Source organism: Octopus bimaculoides, chromosome Z (genome assembly GCF_046866305.1).
Source record: "Octopus bimaculoides isolate indiv1 chromosome Z, ASM4686630v1, whole genome shotgun sequence".
Lineage (NCBI taxonomy): Eukaryota > Metazoa > Mollusca > Cephalopoda > Octopoda > Octopodidae > Octopus > Octopus bimaculoides.
The window spans coordinates 56,916,213-56,929,141 of record NC_142944.1 but is presented as its reverse complement, the minus strand read 5'-3'; the positions used below and the strand labels follow the sequence as shown (position 1 = coordinate 56,929,141).

The 12,929-nt window shown below is 34.3% G+C and overlaps 1 protein-coding gene across 2 annotated transcripts in view; it reads right to left on the bottom strand.

The window, feature by feature from the left end:
* The window catches only part of LOC106882547 (fibroblast growth factor 16), a 276,742-nt gene that overhangs the window by 2,533 nt on the left and 261,280 nt on the right, over positions 1–12,929 (bottom strand). For both annotated transcript variants that reach the window (XM_014933267.3, XM_052973498.2), the window contains exon 2: positions 10,423–10,526. In XM_014933267.3, the coding sequence (XP_014788753.1) occupies positions 10,423–10,526 (104 nt within the window). The remainder of the gene's footprint in view (positions 1–10,422; positions 10,527–12,929) is intronic.

The following is a 12,929-nucleotide window of genomic DNA, read 5'->3' as shown; positions in this document are numbered from 1 at the left end:
TGCACACACCCAACAGCAGAAAATAACATAATGCTGCACACATCCCAGCAACACAAAGGTGTAGCAGGTGATGCAGTAGAAGTTTGCCTGAAACTACCAAATATTAAACAATTATATAATAATAATAATAACAATAATAATAATAATAATGATGATGATAATAATAATAAATTCAAATTTTGGCACAAGGTCAGCGCTGTCTTCCCACCAGAGCATTACACTCATTTGATGAAACAGCTATGGGTTAGAAGAAACACCGTGGGAGGCTCTGCACCAGACGACTGGACGGGATTAAGGAAGTTCTACAGAGGTTGGACGCAATCTTGAAGGGACACTGATAGACCTGGTCGGTTTTGCGTACGATGCCGCCTCTGGGGCTACAAACACGGAATCACCTCAGACCCATCAATCAAGTTATTATTATTATTATTATTATTATTATTATTATTATTATTATTATTATTATTATTATTATTATTATTATTATTTAGGGTTTCTTTTCATTATAACTTTATTTCAGCTGCCTTAGTACCGGTCATCCGGAATCCAAGGGTGGCAAGGGCACATTTGTTTTGCTCTGCGTGCTAAAATTAGCACCGCATTTATTCCATTTTAGATGGAAAGTGCTTTCAATAGTATATAAACCGTACCCATCAAGGTCATCTTTTGTAGTCCAAGGTTATTGGAGTTACCAGGGGGTTGTTATTATTATTATTATTATTATTATTATTATTATTATTATTATTATTATTATTATTATTATTATTATTATTATTATTATTATTATTATTACTACTATTATTATTATTATTATCATTATAATTATTATTATTATTATTACTATTATTATTATTACTACTACTACTATTATTATTATTATTATTATTATTATTATTATTACTACTACTACTACTATTATTATTATTATTATTATTATTACTATTATTATTATTATTACTACTACTACTACTACTATTATTATTATTATTCAGTAGTTTTATTTTTATAACGTGCTTTCACTTCACTACCGAGCGCAGCTCTGTGTGCCTTGGGTATGTGCTGTGGTTTGCTGTGGTACTCTTGTGTTTACTGTATTGAAAGTGTTTTGCGTAGGATGTGGGCAGTACCCAGTAGTGCAATTTTCTGTATGTTATATATATTTGTAAGTACTGATGTTTTTGTTACGTATTTGTCTGAATAATTTTTTTATTATACCTAAGGCGCCTACTATGATAGGAATTGTTTCTGTTTTTATATTCCACATTCGAGTTACCTCTATTTCCAGGTCTTTGCATTTGGAAAGTTTCTCCATTTCTTTTAGAGAAACGTTGTCATCTGCTGGTATTGATACATCAATTAGAAAGCATTTTTTCTTCATGATCCCCTCCAGCTAACTCCACGCAGTCTTCCACTGATATTAACCCTCTTCCGTCTTCCTTTCTAGATAAGTATAATCTTGCTACTCTTCTCTTTGGGTGGATTGTACCATTCATAATGAATTCCTTCCTAGTTCTTCTGTCTTGCTTTGCTAATTCAGTTTTTGTCCAATCTATAAAAGCTGCTGAGTATCTAAGTAATGACACCGCCCAAGTATTTACAACCTTCACTTGATTCGGATCATTTAGCTTTGACTTCATTAGCTTCCTCACCTTTCTGATGTACTCTTTCACAATTTTCATTTGTGTAGTTAGTACTGTGTCAGATTCTAATACTCCTAGATATTTATAACCCTCCCCTCCTTTCAGTGATTTTAATGTCTAAACATCTGGTAATTGGATGCCTTCACTGTTGACTACCTGTCCCCTTCACATGACTAATATTGCACACTTATCTCTTCCAAATTCTATGCCTATATCTTTGCTGAAGAGTCTTACAGACTGTATTAAAGAATCTATCCCTTTTCCACTCTTACCAAAAAACTTCAGATCATCGATGTAGAGAAAATAGTTAATTTTTTTCCATTACTATTTCTGAATTGATACCCTTCCCTTGTCTTCCATAATACTAAACTGAAGAGGATCAAACATAAGACAAATATTAAAGGGGACAGCGAGTTCCCTTGGAAAATTCCACTTTTGATATTAACTTTCCCTAAGAGTATGTCACCTGAGTAAAGATCTACTTTCCATTTCTTCATGCTAAAGCTAATCAATTCTCTTATGTTGTCTGCTATACTGAATATACTCAGACATTCACTTATCCATGAGTGTGGGATCATGTCATAGGCTTTCCTATAATCTATCCATGCTATTGTTAGATTTTTCTTTTTAGCTTTTACTTCATTTAAAACTGCTTTGTCTATATATAATCGATCAAGCGTTCATCTAGCCTTCTTCCTGCAACCTTTGTCTTCTTCTGGCAGTAAATCCTGGCTTTCAAGGTGCTCGTAAATGCTTTAAAAGTATTCCTGTTACCAGCTTCCACACTAATGGTTAGCAAGTGATTGGTCCGTCGTTGTTAGCTGTATTACCGTTGCTCTTATCTTTCATATTGAGTATTATCCTCCGTTTAGTAATCTGGTATTATTCCTCCATTAAGGCAATCCTGAGGTTGTTCCTTCAGCCTCCTATGTAAACTACAAAATTTCTTTAACCAGTATTCTTGAAATAAATCTGCTCCTGGGCCCTTACAATTCGGCGTTTTCCCTAAAACTTTACTCATTAATGTATTAGCTAGTCATAGATCTGGCTGCTTCTCACTTACTATCTAGTTCCTCACTTTCTTTAACCATACTGCATCTCCATTATAACAGACTGGTTTGTCCCAAATATTACTCCAGAACTTTCTACCTTCTTCTTCTTTAGGTTACTCATCTTCAGTACTTCGTTCTCCACTATTCATTTGGTTTTAAAATTTCCTCTGGTCTGTTTCAAATGATCTATTCTGTTGAAACCGAGCTATTCTTTTCTGATATCTGGACAGCTTGCCTGCGACTGCTATGATACGCTGTTTCAACTCTTCAATTACTCTCCCAAATCCTTTCTCTTTGACTAAGAATCTTTTCTCAAGGGAAGATTTGCATTTTGTGTTTCCTAACGTCTTCAGTTTCCATGCTTCTATTCTATTCAGATCTTGTCTTAAAGTCTTCACTTTATTTTGTAGTCTTCTTTTCCACATTTTCTCTTTTTCAATCTTTCCCTATGAGATATCTAACCTTCTGGTGACTACTATCCCTTCTGCATAGATCGATAAGTTAGTGTCTCCTATATATTTAGTATCTATCCTGCTGATGACAGAATCTACTTCCCTAATCATTTCTAGCAGTTCCCTTCTGTTGATGTCTTTTAATGTTGGCAATCATTTTCTTATTTCTTTACTCAGTACTTCCTGAAACTCATCTAAAATCTTCTGATTTTCCTCACTTAATTCACGGGTGCTAGTTGTCGCTTTCTTATTGGGAGCGCTATTATTATCATTATTATTATTATTATTATTATTTCCTTCCAGTTCTTCTTTGATTTGAACTGTATCTTTTATGTTGTTGTTTGTCTTTCCTACTGCCAGGTCTTTCTCTTCCAGTTTTCGTGATCTCTTCTACCTCCAATCCTTCTGCCTCCAATCTCTTCTACCTTCAATCCACTTTCTTCTCCTAATAGCATTAGCTTGATCTACTAATCTCTAATAGCATTAGCTTGATCTACTAATGTCACTTTAAGCATACGCCTCTCTACCCAAACTGTTAATATCGTTTTTCTATAGACCCTTCTTTTAGGTTCACTTTCTAAGTAACACATCACAAACCTGTTTTCTTCTCACACAATTATCTGCTGCTGTTGTCTTAGGATAACAACTGTGGTCAGTCTGCATCTTTACTGAACCACTGCCAAGTGAGAGGCCTTCCCTTAAATGTCCAGCTTCACTTTCGCTGTTACAGCCAGAGTTTCTTCGAAAACTCATGTCTCTCAGAAAGTGAGGTAAGGTAAATCCCGTCACCACCGTCATTACCACTATTATTTTTCGACATCTGATAAGTTCATGCAACTTTCTATTGCGTCATTGTGTCACCTTTGTGCTGGTGGAGTGGTGTGTGCTGCATCTTTTGCGGAGGGGATATTGTATTGCATCAATAGGTCTTGTTATGCGGTTTGGTTTGAGTCTTCTGTTGCATTAGATGTGTTCTTCTGTCGGCGATCGGCTTTCTATGGAGGTCTTATATAAATATGGATGTATATGTAATTAAAATTTCAAATTCAAAATTTAAACTTTTATTCACAGGTTTGCAGTTTTCCTATAGAAATATTGCCGTGTTTACATTTTTATGCACATATTGGTGTGGCGATGCATCTAGGGAAAGCTATTTTTTGCATATACATACATACATACATACTTACATACATACATACATACACACACACACACACACACACACGCACACACACACACACATATATATATATATATATATATATACATATGTATATATATATATATATGTATATTTATACATACATATATATATATATATATATATATATATATATATATATATATATATATATATATATATATATATATATATATATATATATATATATATATATATATATATATATATATATATACTTTGTATTAAAAAATTTCAGTTTCCTGTGTTGGTTTACATTAAGACATAACTTTCTATCATTGTTTTTGCGAATTCTTAATTCCTGCTTCGTGAAGGTTTTAGAGTTGATATATCTTCCCGGTAGCTCGTTGTCACGTGAGCTGTATTATTATTATTATTATTATTATTATTATTATTATTATTATTATTATTATTATTATTATTATTATTATTATTATTATTATTATTATTTCTTTTCTGTAAATTTGAAGCAGCTCAGGTTTTGTCTTATTCTTTGTGAGTAGCGGGTTACTACCTGTGATCTTAGATATCCACACGTTTTCGGCAGCTTTTCAAATGCTTAGAACCCTCCTGGAAATCCTTGCTGTCTCCAAGAGGCAAACTTCCTGTAGGAGACCTACCCGTCTTTCTATTTCAATCTTCTTCAGCCATTTGTCTATATCTTGGCTTACTGAGCCCGACGCTCCAATTATTATAGGCACGACCTTTACAGTTCGCATGATCTGCCTTTCCGAGTTTTTTTTTCCTCTCATCAATTCGGTATTCCAATATTTCATACTTTTATTAAGCATTTTCGGGATGTTTTTTTGTTGCTATTTCAAACATGCTCATTGTTGTACTTATCCAACTGTGTGGTTCCATGTCATAAGCCTTTTTGTAATCTAGCATGCTACATTCAGTCCCGTCAACGTGCTTCTACAATTTCTAATTATCAATTTATCGACAATCTTGTGGTCTTATGTTGCCCTACTTTGTTTCTGTTCTTCTGGAAGTAGATTGTTACTTTCCAGATTGTTGTATAACTCTTCCGCCAAGACACCGGTCATAAGCTTACACATTAGTGATAAACAGGTTATAGGTCGAAAACTTGATGTTAAGTTCCCTTTCCAGGAATCCTTGAGGCATAGCAGTGTTCGTCCACTGGTCATCCAGGCAAGGACGTGATCTTGTTATAGGCAGTCATCCAGTTGCGCAGCAATCTTTTCATGCAACTGTGTAAAGTTTTTCAGCCAATAACCTTGTAATCCATCCGGGTCTGGTCCTTTCCAACTTGCTATCTTTTTTAAATTCTGTCTCAATGTATATAAATTAATTCTGACATCGTTTTATCTTGGTATAGTTGCAAGTTGTTTTTCTAACTTTGTTAACCACTCCGCGCTTTCTTTATGTTTCGCTGGCCTGTTCCACAGCCTTCTCCAAAACTTTTTACTTTCTTCTGCATCTGGAATCAGTTCCCAGTGCTGGCCTCTCTCTATTTCCTCAAGCAGACGCCTTCTATATGATTGGAATAGTCTATTCTGTTCGAAACCTTTGCATCTAGCTTTATGTGTTTTCAATTTGGCCTTTAATACTGTCACCTTTTGTGTCAATTCTTCATGTACCATTTGATTTCCTTTCTTTTAACCTGTACTGTCCATTCAATTTTCTGATTACTACCTTATTCTTGAGCTCTCATCTCATTATCCTATTCAATTGCCCCAGTTCTTTCCGTGTCTTTTCCAACTTCATTTGTATTCTCTTCCTCTAGTGTGGTTCTTTGTTTTCACTTGCTTTTTTCTTTCTTACAGATTGTTCTAGCTTGGTCATCAGTCGCTGGACAGACGCTTCAAAACCTCTTTTTTCATCCCATGTTCTCTTCATTCAAATCATGAAGCCTCTTTTATTTGGCTCTCTTCTCAGCCAGCATTCTATTACTATTTTATTTACTTCTTTTCCCACTTCATTATTTTTTTCTTTTTCTTTTGCACTTTTGACTGCGATTTTGCTCCTGGTCAATAGCTTGATAACAACCTACAGGAGCTTATTCAGATACTCCCTGCCTGCCGTGCTCGACATTTTTACTGTTAACATTTCCAGTCCCGATACCGCAGTTGTGGTTATTATTCATTTTAACTACATGTGCGATATCCGGACTCCTGGAGTATTGCATTCATAACAGGATTGCTACCTTCAGCCAACGGTACCATACTATCTCTTTTTTCAACTATCTAGTACTATTCTGATCACTCTAGCAATGTCAAAGAGGCAAACCTTTTGTAACAATTCTACTGGGTATTCTATACCGATTTCGTTTATATTTATCTCGATGCCCTCTGATACTGTCCCCAAGGACCCAACAATAATTGGCATTATCTTCACTTTCTTTATTTTCCATAGCTGGGCTATTTCGTACATAAGAGAATCGTACATGCCAATTTTTTCGCCTTCCTTCTTGACTATTCTTGAGTGAAAAGGGCTCGCAACATTAATTATATAGCATATGTGGTGTACCTTGTCTGCCACCACTAGGTCCGGCTTGTTATACTCAGACACCTTATCTGTTTGGATTGGGAGATTCCACAGAATTTTGACGGTTCTCAACTTGCCAATTTTTGCGATTTGTGCTCATACCACATTTTGCCTCTCCCTAGATCACACTTTTCGTATAGTTTCCAATATAGCACTTTCGCCATCTAATTGTGTCGACACAATTATTGTAAGTTTTGAGCAAATGTAGGGCATTTGTTCACGATATGGGTAATAATTTCTACTCTACTACAGATGCGGCACATTAAAGACACTTGCACATTCCTAAGGCTGACCCTCCAGTTTGTGGCCAAAGCTTGCTCTTGCGCTGCCCGTATGTTGTTCTCAGTCTCTCATTTTTTCAGTGTTCTTTTCATCAGCCAATCCCACCTACGTTTTCCAGCAACTTCATTTATGGCTACATGGAACTGATTGTGTAGTCCCTTGTTGATTGTTATTATTATTATAATTGAGAAAGCAATGCATTACATCAGAGTGAAATTGGGGCACATATATACAAAGCCCATTATACACATCATGACTACCCGTCTGATAAGGGTACACCAGACACATGCATCACAACCACATGTGCGCGACATGGCGATCTTATATCAAAGTAAACAGCGCATGACCTTGCAGGTCAGGCCCAGTTAGAATTTTCTTCGGGCCAAGTAGTCCATCCTCCTCAAAAGGTCTGTGAGTAAGGTTTGTTTATGGGTGATGAATGAAACCCATGTTTCCAGAGGCGAATTATTCAAACCCAAAAGAATTCGTCTCAGCACCTGGCTATGATGCTCACCCACTATTTTTGCTCGTGATCAGAAATGCACATATCTTCAGCCACTAAGGGAATACACAACTGGTTAAGGTCAAGTAAGTGTCAAGCAAATTTGTAGTATTGAGCAGAATATTTGCCGTTCTGAGTTCAACTTCCGCCGAGGTCGACTTTGCCTTTCCTCCTTTTGGGGTCGATAAATTAAGTACCAGTGAAAGACTCCCCCCCCCAAAAAAAAACTGCTGCCCTTCGTCGTCGTTGTTGTTGTTGTTAAACAATTCACACATGATCTAATATTGCCATGTTGTTGATTGAGGATACTGTGTGTAGCTGGGATTTGTACTACTTGTCAAGTCAGAACAAGGACCTCAGGCAGAGTACTTTACGCAGTATGTGTGTAGTTCCAAATAAAACCGATTTTTGCAATACGCCAAGATTGTCGGGTATCTCTAAAGTGTCCAGATGTTTCTTCAGGTTGGGAGGTATTGAACCCAATGCTCCGATGACAACAGGAACAATCTTTAATGTTCGACTCTCACGGCTGTCACCTTTTTCAGATCGAGAGTTTGCGTGTTACGCACCTTTTGTTCGGGTTTCATTTCCTTATCTTTTTTTAGATTTTACTGCTATTCACAGCTTTTTTCCATATCCATCCTGTGTTTGCTCCCCATTGTCACAAAATTATGTATTACTAAGGAGAAAGGATGGTTTTGTTACCTGGTCTCCAGCTTCCTTGTGAATTTCTCGGCTTCTGACACCGAGATCATAGCAAGTTTCAATGCTATCCTAGGAGCTGCAGGCGATAGACACTTAAAATTAGTAGCATCTGGATAGAGCTGCTTTCTTTGCTAGCTCTACTGCCTGTCAACCACTCGTTCTCCCTTCCGGTTGTCTGTCTGTCTGTCTCTTTCTCATTGCATGCATACATACATATATATATATATATATATATATATATATATATGTGTGTGTGTTTGTACATATGCATATATATATATATATATATATATATATATATATATACATGCATATATATATATGTGTGTGTGTGGGTGTGTGTGGGTGTGAATGTACACAAAGACACCCACACACAGACGCATGCACGCACGCACGCACGCACACACAGATACACACAGACACTCACAGTCACACATATATATATATTGTACTTGTTTCAGTGACAACACTGCAGCCATGGGGGCATACCGCCTTGAAGAATTTTAGTCGTACGAATAGACACCAGTGTGTATTTTATTTTATTTTTTGTAAAGCCTTATTCTATCAGCCATTTACCAAAGTGCTAAATTATGGGGACGTAAACAAACCAGCACCGGATGTCAAGAGGTGTGGAACAAAGATATACACGAAGACTCACACATATAAATATACATACGACGAGTTTCCTTCAGTTTCCGTCTTCTAAATCCACTCACAAAGTTGTGGTCGGCCCGATGCTATTAGAAGAAACTCTTGCGCAAGTTTCGGTGTAATGGGACTGAACCCGGAACCATATGGTTGAAAAGCAAACTTCTTACTACAGAGCTACGCCTATATGTCGTCACGTGTACCTTTTCGGTTATTCAAGACAGGAAACGTTAAAGAGGTTCTTATTTCGAATACAACAGATGCCTGCACCACGAGACTTTTCTTTCAGCACCCACAATGGAATATGTCTCCAGGATGGTTCTGTATTCTTCGGCAGTCATTGGTAATTGTATGACAATTGCAATTTTTGGTGACCATTGTAATGATGAATCAATATTCAATGCCCCTGAATGTAATCTTTGTAATACGGTGGCCCGTATATTGTAGCACCTGCCCATGGCTGGATAGGTGACGCCTGTCACTTTGTCTCTTTCTTGTTTCGAAGACCAGGCACCTATTTTCATATGTTCTGTTCCATATATGTTGATAACCACCTCACATCACACATTAGCCAATTATTTATTTAATTGCTTCTTTGATGATAATTAGAAAGCCCATTTTATTTTCGAGAGACAGAGTTAAGCCACTTTTCTAAAAATCTCAGAACGCAGGTTACACTATACTATAAACCATAGCAATAATCCCAGCTTCTGTCAAATTGTATTGTGTTAATAATGACTACTTTAGCACGCTTGTTAAATGTCGCGAAGTAAAGTAGTCCTTATATTTGTTATGCCAAAAAACACTACTAGTAAAGATTATGAAATTCTAAATCCTAAAACTTAACGAGAAAATTTTATTAACATACAGTATAGTGCACACAGAAATAAATATTGATATATTATAGTCATAAGTTTGATGAAATTCGAAAAATGCATGTAGGTGTAATTTCTCTCAGTATTTAAAGCAGCAATTGACCCTTGATTCACATTCGTAAAGCGCTATTATTTGTAAGCATTCGGACGTGGTTTTCGGTCTGAGGAAATCTTCTTTCTCGTCATTCTTGGGGGCACTAGGGTGCTACGCTCCCCGCTCTGATTAAGCAATAACAATAATTTTTTGCTGTGTACCAGGTTAGGTGGCAATACAGAAAATTTTGTCTTCGATAAAAGATTGACACAATTATTTCCTCACTTTTTCTCGAGGCCTAGCGAATTCTGTTAAAACTGAATTCAGTATTAAAAGCCAACAATCCACTCGTTAATTAAACAATATCCTTGCTACTTGCAACAATCAGTAAGCTTTGGGGAACAATGATAAATATTTACAATCTTCCCACTAGACAGCAGAAGTATCACCGTATCGTTAATCACTTGATATCAATTTCAGAAAGGATTAAGAAGGATCGAGGGAACATAACAATCGTACTTACACTTGAATATAACTGTGAAAGATAATTCATGCACAAGAAATAACCAGTCATTCTGGCTTGGATAGCCACAACAGATGCTGCTACTGTGTATAATTGTAGAACGGCTACAAAATAGAAAGGAGAATTGGAATAAAAGACATTGAAAAATACATATATAAGTAGTCATAGATAAATACGTAAACGGTCATATTTCAAAAAGGTGATATTTATGCATATGTGTGTGTGTGCATGTGTGTTTGAGTGTATACAATACATATATATGCATACATAAATATACATATATATACATATATATATATACATATGTATATACATATATATATATATATACATATATATATACATAGCTAAGTTTAGAGAAGTGACAGGTAGACACTTCCCAAGGAGCTCACACTATGGTAAGATTATCAACACACATATAATCAGATTTGGATTTTCAAATACTAGGAACATAACACAGATAATAGCAGCACATAAAATTAAAATACTTGAGTCTAGGGAAACAGGTAGGAATGAGAATTTGAATAATAATATAAATGGCAGTAATAATAATAATAATAATAATAATAATAATAATAATAATAATAATAATAATAATAATAATAATAATAATAATAATAATAATAATAGTAAAGAGGTAAAACAGAAACAATTCCTATCATAGTAGGTGCCTTAGGTATAATAAAAAAATATTCAGACAAATACATAACAAAAACACCAGGACTTACAAATATATATAACTTACAGAAAATTGCACTACTGGGTACTGCACACATTCTACGCAAAACACTTTCAATACAGTAAACATAAGAGCACCACAGCAAACCACAGCACATACCCAAGGCGCACAGAGCTGCGCTCGGTAGTGAAGTGAAAGCACGTTATAAAAATAAAACTACTGAATAATAATAATAATAGTGAGAATGATAACAATGATGGTAATAATAATAATAATGATAATGGTGATAATGATAGTAGTAGTAATAATAATAATAATAATAATAATAATAATAATAATAATAATAATAATAATAATGGAGGTTCATTTATTAATAATAGGAGTAAGAGCATAATCACAGTAAAAGAGGTAAACCCTAGGAGAATAAAATTTGAAGGAACTAATGCGAAAGTCAAAAATATAATATATCAATGCAAAGTAAAGACTCAAACAGATACCATGACATACTTCGGGTGCACTTCAGGACAGGTATGCCGTAGAATTTCTAACCATTTCTCATGCTTTAGAGATAGGAAGAAAATGGCTAGCACTAGTCTTAGCAAATACATCTGGGGTCTTAAGGAAAGTAATAAACAGTATTCATTAGAATGGTCTATAATAGCTAGATCAATGCCATATGAGAGAGGAAGAAAGTATTGTTCGCTCTGTACGGTGGAACTATACCACATACTCTTCTCTAAGGATAAATTGATCAATAAAGTAAAGAATAATGCTCTGAAATGTACGCATATCATAAGAAGTACATTTCGTTGGTATAAATGATCTCAAGATGTGATGAAGTACAGCATGATGTCTCATGTATGTTTATGTATGTGCAATTATGCATATATGGATGAGTGCATATAAGTGTGTGTGTGTGTATATATATATATATATATATATATATATATATATATATATATATATATATATATATATATATATATATATATATATATATGTATATATATATATGTATATGTATGTGTGTGTGCATGTGTATGTATATATGTATGTGTGTTGTATTTGTATGTATGTGTGTATATATATGTATATATATATATATATATATATATATATATATATATATATATATATATATATATATATATATATATATATATATATATATATATATATATATGTATGTGTATGTGTGTGTGTACGTATATGTGTATACATATGTATATGTGTGTGTGTATGTATATATGGATAGGTATACGGGTAAAGTGTATGTATGCATATGTATACGGGTAATATAGTATAGTAAAGAGAAATAAACAAAATAATTAATTAATCTAGTGGAAATCCACAGGAGAGCAATAAAAATAGAAAATTAAGGAGTTATCTCCCCTATAATAACAAAGACGAAAGCTAACGATATCCTAAAGACCTACTAATAGTTATGTATGTGTTTTTTCGTGTTTTATTCGAAAGGTAACCACTCCTGAAGAAGTGCCAAACGTCTAAATCCAATGGACCAGTCACTGGATAAGTTTGGCACAGAAATGTTAACATAGAGTGGTGAATAAATCAATATATCGAATTTGAAGTCTCTGTCTCTTTTGAATATGAAAATTTAAAAGTTTAAAAACCTTATGATATATATATATATATATATACATATATATATATATATATATATATATATATATATATATATATATATATATATATATATATATATATATATATATATATATATATATATATATATATATATATATATATATATATATGTATGAGCGCGCGAGCGTTTGTGAATGTGTGTGTACTCAAATGCACATAA